The sequence below is a fragment of the Magallana gigas genome, chromosome 8 (assembly GCF_963853765.1).
Source record: "Magallana gigas chromosome 8, xbMagGiga1.1, whole genome shotgun sequence".
NCBI lineage: Eukaryota > Metazoa > Mollusca > Bivalvia > Ostreida > Ostreidae > Magallana > Magallana gigas.
This window is the reverse complement of record NC_088860.1, coordinates 31230677-31247080: the sequence shown is the minus strand read 5'-3', so window position 1 is coordinate 31247080 and position 16404 is coordinate 31230677. Positions and strand designations below refer to the sequence as shown.

The 16404-nt window shown below is 33.2% G+C and overlaps 1 protein-coding gene across 1 annotated transcript; it reads right to left on the bottom strand.

Moving 5' to 3' along the window:
- Positions 1-539: 539 nt before the first annotated feature.
- LOC105348070 (trimethyllysine dioxygenase, mitochondrial) lies at positions 540-11140 on the bottom strand. The gene is made up of 7 exons (XM_011457375.4): positions 11010-11140; positions 7190-7344; positions 4568-5022; positions 3810-4033; positions 2917-3092; positions 2376-2600; positions 540-1950 (listed from the first exon to the last, which is right to left on the bottom strand). Coding segments are annotated over exons 2-7 (1356 nt in total). The 5' UTR covers positions 7192-7344; positions 11010-11140; the 3' UTR covers positions 540-1676.
- Between the last annotated feature and the right edge of the window lie 5264 nt (positions 11141-16404).

Here is a 16404-nt window from a genome sequence, read left to right as displayed (position 1 = left end):
ACTTGATATGAAGAGACAGTTCACATACAATTAAAGTCTTATTGAAATGGGCTGGAGAACAGCTGTTATATATTGTGTACTATGTAAACAATATCAGAGAGTGCATGAAACATCTGCACAGAAAATGAACAAACACTGCAAATAATTGGAATTTTTCTAAGTCCAAGGAGCATAACTCAAATTGCTCAATCGTATCCAAAACTGAAGCTGACCTTGATATCATTATGATAAATCTGTACACAAAATTTCATTTCAGTAAGTGAATCCTCTGCAAAAATGAAGGAAAACTGCAAATAATTGGAATTTTTTACATCTAAGGGGCATAACTCTGTCGGAAATTGCTTGATCGCACCCAAATTGAACTTGACTTAAATATTATTATCTGTATACATTTCAATATGTGCAACCTCTGGGGAAGAAAATGAACGGAAACTGTTGGTGGACCATTAGACTGACAGACCAACAGAGACAAATGAACAGCAGCAAAGCAATATGCCCTCCTTTCTTTGAAGAGGGGCATAAAAAACTAAACACAGGGACACTGTTTGCAAGTCATATTTAATACTCATGGCACTTTGAAACAATATGTAATTCAGTTACAAAACTGCAACAAAGAAACAAGTCATTAACTGCTAGCAACTTTAAAACTTTTATCTGTAAAATTAACAGAAGAAATGGGAAAACAATTAATGAATGTCACAAAATTGAAGAAAAAGTCAACAAACTTACAAAAGTCACAATTGCCCATACATGTCTTGTTACTTTTGCCAATATTGTCACAAAATGTGATGATTTACTTGGTAACATTTTCATTAAATATACAAAATATACACTTAAGCAGAGCAGTATACATGCATGGGCCTCTACTTGGAATATGGTAGTAAAATGAAAATGCATACATAATTATACACATGTACATTGTACATATAATTATATGATGTGAAGTACACAAAATGTATGTAAGAGTTAACCATTTCTAGTTTTACCACAAACACATGTAGAACTAAATGAGAATACAATCAAATATAAACTAAAAAAGAGATCACACACAACTGTTGAGTGTACATAAACACCAACTTTGGTTTTTAATCAAATACTGGTATCTATCTTGCATTGATAATTTGTTACCTATATGTATAGTTTTGTTTTATTACTAAATTGGTATATGTATATATATACTACTTATAAACTATTACTATGTTACATAAACTATTTTACATAAACTATTTATCACAGACAATTACAGAAATCACAAATTATTTGGCATCATATTCCATTTCTTAAAAAATCACAAAGAATATATAGCCGACACATTTGTATGTCATTTTGCATGCATTTTGCGGATATCATAAAAAGATTTGACATCATCACATATTTTTAAATCATCAAACTATATACCGGTAATACATTTCTGCAGGTCAAAATTGAGTGGGACATTTTCAATTTGAATACATAGGGTAAATGATTATGTTAGATGTATACTATCAACAAAACTATACACTGCACTTTAAAAAACTTTAACTATTCTGGAAAAATGTATATACACAAGATTGTCCAGAACAAAACAACCTTCAGCATAGATCAGGTTACATGAATGTTTTGATGAAAATGAACTTCCTTCTTTCGAAAAAAATACATTTAAAAGAAACTAAACATTATTTTAGGGGAGTGGGGTGTTACAAGTTCTGGAGTCCAAAAAGTCTTGCTTTTCCAAACCAGTCGTCTCGGGGTAAATAGCACCCACTGACTCTTCGCAGCCCGGTGAAGGATGATCGGCCATGCATGACTCGCCAGTTGTCCACAAAGAGGACCATTCCTGGTTTTAGCTTCAGCCAGACTTCACTCTCTGGTTTTCTGATTTCTTCTGTCAGTGCTGCGTAACTTTTGTAGAATTTTTTTATTTGATCTGGAGGGACGGTGTGTAGAGGCGATCTGTCATAGGGATTGAATCTGTAATTGAAAATGAAAGAAGGTGTTTAGGAACATGTATTTACAATCCAACATAGGGCCTAATACATGTACAATATATACACTAACAAAAGGTGTGGAGAGTTTCCCGCCTATGTTAACGAGTGAACAATAATAAATCATAAAAGCATACAAATAATGGGGTTTATACATATCATGACATGGAACAAATGATGTATGTAAGCTTCACAATTGTTTTCATGTAATATTATATCTTGACTAGTAGAACAGTACTGTACTTGATCCTTTTTAGGTTCTGATGTCACATTTTTGAGAGTCTTGGTCTTGGACGTTTAAATTATAACTATAGTACCAGACAATGTAACAAACATAATTGAGTGCAAATATATACACAATATTAAATCTCACTTTCAGTTTTAAAATTCCGTATGCTGTGGTAAGTATACCTTATGCTAAACATTTTTTTGGTAGTAGGATGAACAGAGAGAACCGTGCCCAAACTCCTGACTCGATGGTCACTATCGTAGAACTCGTGAGCTACAACTGTCTCGCTCAGACATTTGAAGGCTGTGGGATTGTCTCGTCTCAGAGTCTCTGCCGCAAAGAACCCGTCCACCAGCAGGGTCTCTCCTCCCGTTCCCTGATGCTCCAGCACATGGAACACCTGAATTCTGTAATTACATGCATGTCCAGGCACATGTTGAAATACATTGTACATCGTAATTATATAAATGGAGCACTACACTGCATATGGAAAAGAAAAATTAAAATCCACTTTGTATCAATCCAACCTTCAGATTCATGAGAACATCGAATGGATAATACATGTAAAAGTGAGTTGGGAATTTATGGTCTGGGCCTTTCACAAATTCAGGAATATTGCTCCTCCACAAAATTTGAAATGACTTTTCTGTGGCACATCAAGTTATAAGCTAGAGGAGTTGTTTTCTGAATGTGATATACCAGTGGCAAAGATGGAAAGCTTACCCAGACGGAGACATGAAGTAAGTATTGTCAGTGTGGGCCCCTAGACCCAGGGTAGTGTATGCTGTATCCCCAAAGGCCATGTCTGATGTGAAGCTCCATGAGGGGCCGAAAAAAGTTGGCTGTAGAAAGGTCAGGCGCTGAGATACAGCTAACGTTCCCTCGTGACTGGGAGGGGCCTGTAGGGAGACAAAACTGAGCATAAAATGTAAACTATCCTCATTTATAACTTATGGTACTGATTTTAAACTTAATTAGGATGTATCCATGCACCAATAAGCATCTTAATTTTAAATCTTTGAATAAGACAATATTATTTAGTAAAAATGCTATACTTCAGAAAAAAAAATTCTCCAATTTTTTGCAGCCAATATATTTAAAATTAAATTCTCTATTCACACTCTTATTTTTATTACGTTTATAGTGCAAAATCTTCTACACAATGCATTGAACAGGGGGTGGTTTGAAGATCCAATTGAACTCTAACTGGACTGATCTGAAGCATGCACTGAATTTTGAAAACCCAAGTTTGTTGCAACATCCAACATACTTGAAGCAAATGCCAGCATAACATTAATTCAGGCTTTTTGGTTTAAGTTCCTGGCTTAATGTTACATCCATCATGTACTGTAGATCAAAGCACATATTTTCGTTGGGTTAAAATTTCATAGTTTTTAAACCAAATACAAATTTCGTTGGCTTTTAATTTCGTCACATCGTAATTCCATTTAAATGTATCGCATATCAACTATGTATCTATTAATATTTGGGTTAAAAAATCCTCGTGGATTTCATTTCGTTCATTTATACTGCCAACGAAAATAATGAAATTAAATCCACAATGAATACATTTATTTCTGCTTCTACAGTATTGACTTGTAAACCTGCGTAGTTACCTGTGTAACGACAGAAAACCCATACTTCATCAGGTTCTTCACATGCTCCTTCAGTCCATCCTCTGTCTCCATGAAATCCTTGTACGGCACCATCGGTTGTTCTGTGACGGTGGCCATGATGGCCTTGTTCCACAGAACTCTCTCCACCCTGTCGCGGTGCTGGTCGTGGTACGTGTTCTCCAGCAGCCAGTCAATGTTGTAGCTTGTCAGGTGCTTGTCTGGCCCTGTGTACCAGTAGATGAATAATATCGTAAAATTTATCTACCCTACTAGTATGTACATAATACATGTACATATCCATGTATTAAATTTAGGAAGAACATCAATGTTGATACTGCGCCATGTAAAAGCATAAAATTTCATTGAGAATTTTTATAGGAATTGTGATGCAATTCAAAAAGATAAGATTTTCGTATCCATAGTTCGCTTTTGAAATTCAAGTGGGTGTAAGAGATGCAGTTAAGAAATATAATGATTTGTTAACAGTGGCCTCAATTGACCTTTAAAAAGAACCTTTTAAGTATTTGTAGTGGCTCGATCACTATCTGAATATTTCATAGGTCCCTGTCCTCCACAAACTTACATCCTTGACAAGTAAAGAAACTTAGTTTTGACTCATTAATCATCCTAGTATATCAATAAAATTATGCCCCTATGAATTTAACTTCGAAAGATTAAAAATCCACAAAAATTAGCCCCAATAAGCATGATAAGTTTTTTAATACATGATTTCACAAGAGCTAAAAAAAGACAATTACATTCTATGGTCAGTACTGTGCTGTCAAATGAGACCTCGGTCGGCCTGATGTCCAAATCCTGCTCAAAGTTGTCAATATTCTTCTGGCAGGTCTGATGATTGTAGCAAACATCACAGCGACAGTGATCTCTCAGCCAAACATATGGGAGATCAAGATGGTAGTGTCCGTATCGAACTGATAATTCCTCCTTGTTCAAAGTTATATCCCTGTTTCTGGATCCCTGAGGTGACACAAAACTGCTGCAGCTTCTATACACAGCTTTCAGAGAGTCAGGTTGTCTGAAGATGGATGGACAGGAATGATGTCTAGCTCCCAGGAAAACATGTTGTCTTGGAGAAGATTCTCTTGGAAGAGTATGTAGAGAAGACACCGACTGTACTGCTGATAGTCTGATTGGTTGTTGGAAGATGGAAGTGCACTTGAACAGTTGCTGAAGTAGTTTTGTGTTGGTTGACCTGTAAAACAAAAATATTTATTAAAACATGACCCAAGAAGATCTTAATATACCATGGATTCTGCAGCTTCCTGTAAAAATATCAGTGTAAGAAATTTTAAATGTACTTGTACATATATTACCCGGTAATACATATTGTTTTTAAAACAAATAACTCAACCAAACTTTCATACCAATATTCACAAATATATGAGAGGATTCATGAAGCATCACTTTGACCTTTGACAAACAGACTTAATCAGAGGTCACTGCACACCCTTTACCTACAGGCATGGCTTTGGTAAAGTCTGACCTTGATTGGGCTAAGGAAAAAAATATGGTCCTAAAATAAATATAGAATGGTTCTGCTGTGATCTTCACCTTTACATTAGCAACTTGCCAGGTTCAATGTCAGTGAAAAACACTACAATGTAACTTGTATTTCTTTAAGCAGATAAGGCTTAAAGGAAAGAAAATATGAATTAAGACATGGTTTGGCTATGACCTTAACCTTTGATCTAAACACTTTGCTTAGGGTCATTGCATATAAACCCTTTACCACCTGGCACTTTGTGAAGTATAAGCTAAATGGGATCAAGGGGACAGAAAATATGCTCTACTGACAAGTGATTCTGAATTGATAGATTGACTAGCAGTAACAGACTGATAACTATGGGGAATCAAAAGAGCCGAGTCTTAACAAAAGAAAACTGTTACATGTATTTCTAATCTTATGTAACTCTCTCTCTCTCTCTCTCTCTCTCTCTCTCTCTCTCTCTCTCTCTCTCTGTCTCTCTCTGTCTCTCTCTCTCTCTCTCTCTCTCTCTCTCTCTCTCTCTTGCACTTCCATTAGGAAATTTCTTTTACAATGATATTTCTATTATAGACAATTATCAAGTATTTATATATCCTGTATTTACAATTCAAACTACTACCCATCCAAGAAGCTAATACTAAACAATGCATGATAGATGATAGGTCATGATGCTAAAATTTAACCATTGAATAAATGCTCTCTTTTTTTCTTTTGCATTAACAGCTCTGGTTTAAATTACCCTTATTCTGCCACTGCAAAAGGTTGTTGCAGGATATATTTGTGAAATTCAAATAAATATGTAAAATTACACACATATCTTAAAGACAATTTATTTCTTTGGTTCGATTTCTGACATGTTTTTCTTTGCTTGTCGATTAGGTCAAATTTATATGGGGTGTCTCCTTTAAATGTCTCTAGAGTTAGTCGGCTAACTTAATATTCTTGTTGCTTGAGCAAGTTTGTAAACTCTCAATCTGCATTTTTTACCCTGTCCATTGAAAGGTCTATTTCTTCTGAACTATAATCAATAATACAGAAAAAAGAAATAGTTACATCTATTCATACGTCATTATATTACAAACAGTACGGTATCTGTTTATAGAATTCGTTTTAAGGTACTCATCGTATTTTAACCTGTAAAATTCAAAAAGAAATCAATAACACAGCACTTGTCTATTTTAAAAGACATTAACTTTTAGGCATTTTGTGACCAAGTTATTTAAATATACCAGATAAGTAACATTCTTTATGATTAAACATTCAAGATTTAGCAGACATTGAAAATATCATATTAAATGTTCATATATATTAATTACCATAAACCACTTTCATTTTTTCGGGGAGGGGGGGGGGGGGGTACTTCAAAAGATCATAAAAATCAATACACTGTATCAGTCCAAGCATGTGTATCCTGTATTAAGATAATATCATGTGTTGAAAAATGGAGAGATATAATTAATGTACATGTATTATCAAATTTACATGTACATCTATACATGTACACATTAACACGTAATAATTATAATATGCTGGCTGCATTAAGAATTAATTGTATTATAATGATTTTGCCAGTGTTGCTCTATCTAACACAAAACTTAAAAAATGATAAATGTTTCACACCACTTAATTAATGACAATGTATAAAGGCTCTCAATAAAAAAAAACTTACAACTTATAATGAATCAGAAAATAAGCATATAAGCATGCATTATCAGTATGAATAATACAGTAAGTACATGTCATATCCTATTTTGACAACACATACAGCTCTATATATACATCTACATTACCGGGCACTAGAAGGTCAAAGTAATATGAAAAATGCATGTAATATGGTACATGAAGATCGACACATCCAGCAATAAAAACTTACATGTTTCCTCTTCGTTTCTGTTTAGTATCGAGTTTGATGGTATATCCTTGACCTGAAGGAAAACCGGGCTGTCTATAAGTCAATCATCACCAGATGCTACTCGAGATTATCTCTGACCAGCTATAGGCTCATGGTGACCTCAGTCCTGGGTGATCCTGACAGTGTATATATACATGTATAAACACTGAGTTAAATCAGAACAGGTATTATCTACCCAACTGATAATGCAAGACGACAATTTCTCTACCACATATTTAGGACATAGCTCATCTTTACAGATAATAATAAAAGCGTCTGAAATTTAAATGCTCTATTACAGGTAATTCAAACACAAACACCTATTAAATACACCATGTACATGCAGGCACTGTTTCCTGATTCCTGTACAATGGTATATGTTCACTTCTTTCGAATTACCGGGGTTCAATTCTGCATTTTTGTCATTATGTAGACTTATTTAATAAAGTCTATAAAAATCACAGTCCAGTTTATCCCTGCATGATTTATGAGTCATGTTTCATATCCTAAGCTTTAAGCAATAAATGAGAATAGTTAGGTGTAGCAGTATGTTTGTATTTGTTGGCAGGTGGCTATACTAAGAATGTATACAAGCATTGTGAGTATATCCCTGCCGATCAGTTAACCTTTGCTTCAGAATCCATATGAGCTAACAAATACCGGCTACTAGCATTTTTCATTCTTAAGGTATCCATCCTATGATAACCCCAGATTCAATGAATCTTGATGCATACATGTAACAGATAAGTATGCTAATCTTAATACTCAGTATACTTAGGCATAATATTCATGTTTATATCAATATGTAAGAGTGGAATTCTAAAAAAAATCTATACGGTATAAAATGTTATAAAAAGGTGAATAAGTCATTAGAGGAGAAAACAAGAACATGGTTGACCTTTGAAGTGAATGACTGATACATATGTAATGATATGAAGTACACGATTTTAAGAGTGATCCAATTAACGTAAACAAAAATAATTCTGCATTGTTTAAACAATTTAATTTTATGGGCTTCCCACATCAATTGAATTGTTTAAAAAATACAACTGGAAAGGACTATATATGATAAGGGCCTAAAATGGCCCCCTAAAATGAACATCATCATTTTACTATCATTCTTTGTTTTCTTAATACAACAATGTATGTGATGTGTTTACATAATATTCATTTTGGTTCAAGTGCCCACAATTTAGAAATATGACATTGTAAAGACAACCTTTTTCCGCCATTTTTGCATTTTTCGCGTAAAACAGCTTGTTTTCAAGCAGTTTTTCCTTCCGAAAACATAGAGCGCATTCTTGAACAAATAAAATATTTTAATCAGAGATGTATCTAGGCAAGACTAATAAGTGACAAAAAATTTTTCCTTGTTCAAGCATGCGCTCTATATTTCCCATTCGTAAATATATAAGAAAAATGTCAATTTTTGGCCGGTTTTGATTGAATTATAGAAATGGCGTCACTTCTGACGTCATATACTGCCAGTGAGTGCAAATAAATCAAATAAATAGATGAAAAATATATTTTATATCAACTCTTCTAAAAAATTAGTTAACATTTTATTGTACCCGAAACACTTTAAAAATGGCGAATTATGGGGGCCAAATTTAACTCTTATCATATATAGTTCTTTAGAAAAAATGTGACGTGAATAAAACTTTTACCAACTAATGCAGTGAGCATATTAATATAATTTATCTGATATTAATTTGACAAAATAAAACGTCTTTTTGACATTTTTGTCTTGTTGAAATGATATATACATTGGCTAGTTCATGATCAGTCTCAAGTCTAATTAAAATAAAATGTACTCTACAATAGCACAAAACACAAACAGGTCTGACAACACCCACTGTTCCGCGATGTCAGAATGAACTTTATCAATTCCATTAAAGACAAGTATAAATCAACCAATCATATTACTGGTGATCGTTACGTTACAAAGTCAACCTGGATATCGATAAAATATTGCATCACAATATCACTTACAGAAAAGCATAACTTGCCATCTTATTGGTTAAATTCTTGATTCATTATGACATGTGACAGAACATGACCCTCGATTTCTTTGCATTTTGCACTATAATAAAGATCTGTGTATTAATCAGATTGGTCCATAATATTATAACCCAATGTAATTGCACGATAAGGTGGTTGTGTACAAATTCCAAATAAACTGTGTGAACAGGGTAAATAATTGAATGAATCTAAAGTACATGGTGAGTAGATAACGTTATCCCACTTGAGCACTTCTCTCTCTCTCTCTCTCTCTCTCTCTCCTCTCTCTCTCTCTCTCTCTCTCTCTCTCTCTCTCTCTCTCTCTCATCAGCTTTAGTCAGTTGATTTCAACCTTAAAGTTATTTAAATCTCCTCCACTTTTGCAAAACATGAAACTTATTTTTATTACCTAGAAAATTACACAAATCATACGATAAGTTTATTGATACTCCCTGGCCAATGCCCATCGTAAAATTAGGCATATACAAAATGCAAACAATGTATCAACATATGGTGCAGGAAAAAGTATCAACATTATGCACTTATAAATACAAAAATATACAATATACACTTGCATTAATGTACAATTTACAGTGATAGTATTTTTTGACGTATTACTAAACATTTCTTAATAACGAGCAAGTTTTTTCAGTGTGCCAATATGTTAACAACGTTAATGTTATTATACGGTGGGCAGCTGAATTTCCTATTTGTTTCATTATTCACTTCATGCACATCATCATGCATATCCTCACACCAGAGACATGAATAACAGAGATTGGCAACTTCGCCATTAGCGTGTTTTGTTGTTGAAAAATGTTATGGGACCAACCTTACTTTGAAAACTATTGGTACATATTTAAATTTAGAAAATAGAGATAATGATCTTGAACGAAAAATTGTTTTTATGAAATATGTGCATAGGTTTAAGATATTTTTGAAACAAGAAATTGAAAAATAAGAATAATACATGTATATAGAAAATATACTGGCCAGCTATTAAACATCACCGAAACCTCAGACGACAGGTAGCCAACTGCCTCCTAAATCTCCTCTTTTAATATTGTTTATAAGACCTAAACTAGTGAAAATATAATATTTTGAATGTTTTGGTAATAGGTTTTAGCTGTTTCTATTTAGATATAATTGTTTATTAGAAAGATACATGTATACTGATTTAAACTGGGAATACTTTAGAATAGCGACCACAAGATTTTGATCATTTGCCAATCTGTTATTTATGTCTCTGCTCCCACAGTACGTCATCATGCATATCATCTCTGTTACTTAATTGTTAGTTTCTCTATGGAGAACAGCTTACTGTCAATGCATAGTTTATCATTCCTGAGCAAAGCTTTTTTCCCCATTATCTTAGCTAGCTGCCAAAAGGAAGGGGATTAGTTTCTTGCACATTCTTAATTTTCCTGGAATAATCATCTGTCACATGAGGCCTCTGTTTATAATGTAATTTCTTGCGCGTTTGAAGGATGGCGTCTTTGTCAAGGATGCTGGTCATTAGCTGCCAACACAGCCTTCACTCTTTACTTTTTATATAAATTCTCTCTCTCTCTCTCTCTCTCTCTCTCTCTCTCTCTCTCTCTCTCTCTCATCAGCTTTATAGCTTTAGTCAGTCGATTTCGACCTTATTAAAATATTCTCCACTTTTGCTAAACATAAAACTTATTTTTAATACCGGTAGTAAGAAAATCACAGGATACAAAAAAAAGCAAGTATTTCACTATTTGATTGACGATATAATGATTATAAAGTGTAAATCATAAAACTTTCAATTTTGACTTACCCTCTCTCCTCAACACGGGAAACATGAAGATACACATAATTTGAAAACAAAACAGTGAAAATATTCCGGAAAGTTACTGCGAGCAAGAGTTATTCCGCTTTTCATATCTATAACGGAATAAATTCTGTATGGTCAGTTCATTCCCGTAAACCAAGATACAGATGCCAAAATGGATGTTCAATTTTCCAAATAACGTTAGACTACTGCAAGTAAATGAGATTGCATTCACACCTGCCACAAAGAAAAAGAAGGAAAAGATAGGCTCTGAACATTTTGATTAGATAAAAAATAAAATGAAGTTGTAGGCTTACGATTCACATTTATGTAGGATCTTGCATACTAGTTTTGTCAATCTAGCAATTTTCTTGAGGTTTGGCGAAAATTTTGATAGATTACACTATTTTTTTTTTTTTTTAAAGTAGAATATGTGTAACATTTAGATTTTGAATTTTTTCCCTGAAATTTTTTCTTTGGATTCCGGTTTGGAATTTTTTACGAGCGGGGGAATTTGTTAGTTGCATGTATATATACATATAAAAATGCTTAGATTAAAAATTCAACACGAATATAAATATTGTTACTTGGTCATGATACACAGCGGTCTTAATCGTAATGCGAACATACATGTAATTTTTGAAATTTTGATTAATCTGTAGGCAGAAATAATTTTGATAGTTTGATTAATCTGTACGCGAACATACATTGTAAATTTTGATATTTTGATTAATATGTACGCAAAACTGAAACCCTGTGGGTCTTTCGTAGATCTTATCTTTGTAAGAGTTTTTAACACACATATTGTAAAAAAATATTTATTTAATTCAAAATGTGAACATTTTTACTACGACTGCACGCATATATTTGTCAATGCTAGATATATTTTCAAAAATAAAATGATATATACACTGTACATAGTAACTATATTATGGTGATATAATTCGTTTGTAAATGTAATCCTTGTATATTTCAATGCCAAGAACGTCAGATAAATTGCATGGTGGGCAAGTTAGCAAAGTACATGTATAGAAACAGCTCTCTCTCTCTCTCTCTCTCTCTCTCTCTCTCTCTCTCTCTCTCTCTCTTTCTCTCTTTTCTCTCTCTCTCTTCTCTCTCTCTCTCTCTCTCTCTCTCTCTCTCTCTCTCTCTCTCTCTCTCTCTCTCTCTCTCTCTCTCTCTCTCTCTCTCTCTCTCTCTCTCTCTCTCTCTCTCAAACATGCGATTTTCTGTAAAATTGTTACGTATTAATATTTGTTGTTTGCAATTAAAGATGAAAACTAGAACTAATATTGAGAAGTGAATTGATTGATCAATTTGTTAGGGTGGTTTTTTGATACGTTCTTTATTAATGATGATGCCATTTTCTGTATAATATAAAATTTAGATATTTTTAATTCGAATTGCCAAACTAAAAGATTGCAATTGATGCAAACAGGTGTCATGAGGCGTAAATTTACGTAAAATAGATATGGTTAAAAGATCCTTCATTTTTTATATACGATTGATAATCAATAGATTCTAATCGGTAAGTTTGGGTTAGACGGTCATCAAACATTAAGCCTGGCATCAGCATATGTCTTATTAATTGACTTCTGTATTCTGTCCATATTTCCTCTTTCCAAAAAGAAGTTGAAAATATTGACAAGACACCATTTATTTCACATTATTACTAATCTGCATCCAAGGTCTTGCGTTATAGTGTAGATGATTTATCTTTGGGTTGTGATTTTCGAAATGATATGTGAATGACGGTAATATTTCACAAAATGCATGCTTGATAAATAGTTTACTTCAATAGAAATTGAAGTGTCAATTTACAATCCTTCAAAACCATATTTCAATATCATTTTTCAACGTCTATTCTTGACAAAGCACAAAAATCTATTGATAATGAACCATCAGGAAAATGTTCGACTACTTCAAGTAATTAAATTTGTCAAGGGTAGTCGATCAATATCTTTTTTAAATAAAAAATCAACCGGGACGTTTTAAAAATTTTCTTTCTCTCTAGATCTATTTCGTTGATAGACTAAAAGTGTTTAAAGATGGTGTTGATATAATGGACAGTTTATGATCTAAGATTAATTATTTCCGCTTCATAAATTAATGACCGAAGGTTCTTCCTGCTTTAATACTGTCTTTTCTTTGTTAATTTAGGGTAATATACGCAAAATAAAAAAAAATGAACATTTTTTCCCCGGCGCCACCCCTACCACCACCGAACAAAAATCCATTAGCGTAAAATATCGATTTATACAAGGAATAAGGAATTATTCTTTGAGTATTATGAGGTGATCAAATGCCCTTGGGGGGGGGGGGGGTGGTCAGATCCAATAAAGCCCAAAGGGCTTTATGATAGATTTGATCATGCCCGACCGTATTCGATCACTTCATTATATTCAAAAAATGATTTTTTAATTTTTACTTATAGTTATAAACTTATAGTTATATAGTTAAAATCTCCAGTAATTGTTCGATTACATGTAAAGATATTCATTGATGACAGGTATCGGACTATACATTACAACATTTATTCGTAGTGTTATCAAATACATGTACAAAGACACTGGAAAATGAAAATATATTCATACAGTATAAGCAAAAGTATTCTTTTCAACATAGTTTTGAAAACTTATTTGCGACCTCTTCATATAAATTGAATGTGAAATTGACTTTAGTTTTGCAAAAAAAAATTTTAACCGCAAAAGTAGAACAAGTTTGGGTCAAGATTTTTTTTTTTCGGGGGGGGGGGGGGTTGCTATTCTTTATTCTTTTCAGTAGGACAGTTGTTAGAAGAAGACTCGTAGTGACAAGTGCTCTCTGCCAGTGTAAACAATCCCTATCCTTGCGCCCCTCCTCAAATAAAGCTCCCCATGCGTTAATTTTATACCCCAGTTTGAGCAAATATTGAATTAAAACCTCCCTGTTTTCGCTAATACTGAATGCATCATACAACATATTGTATGGAGAGAGCGAGAAAAAAATCACTGTTAAAGTGAAGATACAATATTAATAAAGATATATTTGTATGATCATTGAATTATGGAAATTGGAGGAACGAGTTTTCTTTTGTAGTGTGTAAAACTCTTGTGTATTTTAGGCGAAGATTGACGCAATTCTGGAAAAAAAGAAAAATGAAATATCATTATTCATTCAAATGTTCAAGGACAATTAAGAGGGACCTTGTTCGAAAAGGGTTACCCGTCAATAGATGATTATAATAATTGACAAGGAGGATTTGGACAATTAAGTTTCAGGCATGTAATTATGGAGAATTGACGTTTAAAATTTCAGAATGTAGGTTAGAGAAAATTTAAACTCATTTCTCTCTCTCTCTCTCTCTCTCTCTCTCTCTCTCTCTCTCTCTCTCTCTCTCTCTCTCTCTTTTCAATTTTACTTTGGGAACACAATTGTTTTATTCACATGTACATGTATATCAACTTTTAATTTTCTTGAACTGCATTTGAATTGCATGGGATATAGAATGAATATAATGTGTAATAAAAAAAAACTTTGACATTTGAGAGAAAAAAAAGCGTGCAAACTTTACCAAATGTCTTTTATTGACGTGCAATAAGTTAAGATACTGTAGAAAGTCTTATTGTCTTTAACATATTTTTCATCGCCATATCAATTGATTTAATTTAGTGAAAACGCTACTTCATATGTTTTTGGACGAGAAACTAGCAAGGGTTTAAACGATGCATGCACGGCGGGAAATATTAATGTCGGTCTTTCTAATATGTGTTAATAATGGCGCACCCATGGACCTCGCTTGTGATCAATGTGGACCGCGGGCTTCAAGAGAACGCAGGGAAATGCTGCATGCTATGGACAGGTCACTTGTCGTTTAGATACACAGAACTGAAAACAGTGTAAATATGTCTTGTTAAATCGAACAAATAAGAAACACTGCGTTTCCCACAATCCTTGGTTTAAAAACTGGTAATGTATATACACCCAAGCAGGTCTTTCATGTTGCCGCCGCCGAGTTAAATTTTGTAAAAGCAAATATTGTTTTGGGGGATGAAACGAATTTTGAAGCGCTACAGAAATCGAATTATTCTTAAAACAGTGGAAATCATTCATTTATATGCCTTTTAGGTTGATAATTGCCAAAACACTGACACATCGATTCTGAAAAGTTTATAAAATAATATTAATGAATAAAAAAAATCGTATCTTTTCAAGGAAAATCATTATTTTGATATTTATCATTTACACGCACTTACGTGGATCAAACTGATTGTATTTTGATGATTTTAAACGTCTTACCGAATAATGCATGCAATTAATATCAAAATAAAGTTGATCAAGTTTTTTGCCAGGAAATATTATCAGTGGTAAATTCTCTGAAAGAGTCTTGTAATATAGACGCAACGTTAAAGATGGCAAATAAATAAACAACCCCTTGAAAACTTTTGGTTCTCCCTCTTTCTTGTAAAATACAAGCATCATTGCAGGTACATGTATGTATGTCAACGCGTGCCTGGTTGGTTTGTTTTATGATTTAATTTTTGGGGTTTTTTTTATGGGGGGGGGGGGGTTGTGATTTTTTTTATATAAATCTATATATTTCGGGTTGATTGTAATTTTTTTTTTAACCTTGGAGCTCGTTGTTGAATTATATTGAGTCGGTTTCGATCAAGGTAGCCATAATACTTGGCTGTAAAAATTACAACGCTTTGCATCACGGTTACCAGATTGCATAGAACCAGCATGTTCCTCTTTTGTATACAGTGAAAAGATGGTTGAGACGCTTTACGGTTGAATGTTGTTATGATCCAAAAATTAAATATTATTTTTTTTTTTCGCTTCTACTTCAACTTGACCTGAATAAAAGACAATGAGATAATACATCTATATGTGTTATGTCAAATTCTGAACTGCATTATCTCAGAGTTTACTTATATATTATTATATATATCTGCATTTTAGAGCACATTCAAAGCAAGAAAGTTTGCCGTGTTAAACTACCAAGACAAGACTTCAAATATCTATTTTTTAGAATTAATAAAATTACAAATTAATATTACAACTTCTTCTTGCAATGTAATCAAATCATCTGTAACGCCGAGATGAAAGCATTGTGTAATTGTAAACTGTGCTGTCTATGACATCTTGCGGATGTTTGAAACTTTAAAAAAATGCTAGATGTAAAATTTACTAAATTACAGTTTATTCAACACATGGAACTTTGGATTTCAACTTCCTGCAATTAAAGATTCTTAAATTTCGCGCCTTGCAATCTTTCCCGTTTCTGTTTCCCAAGCTAAGTTTTATGTACATAGAACCACTTTTCATGCACTAAGTATGCATTAGATTGTTAAAATATTGACTTTACATTTGAAATTCTAATGGAATATCCCTCTACAGAAGCGGGACTAATATTTGCGAT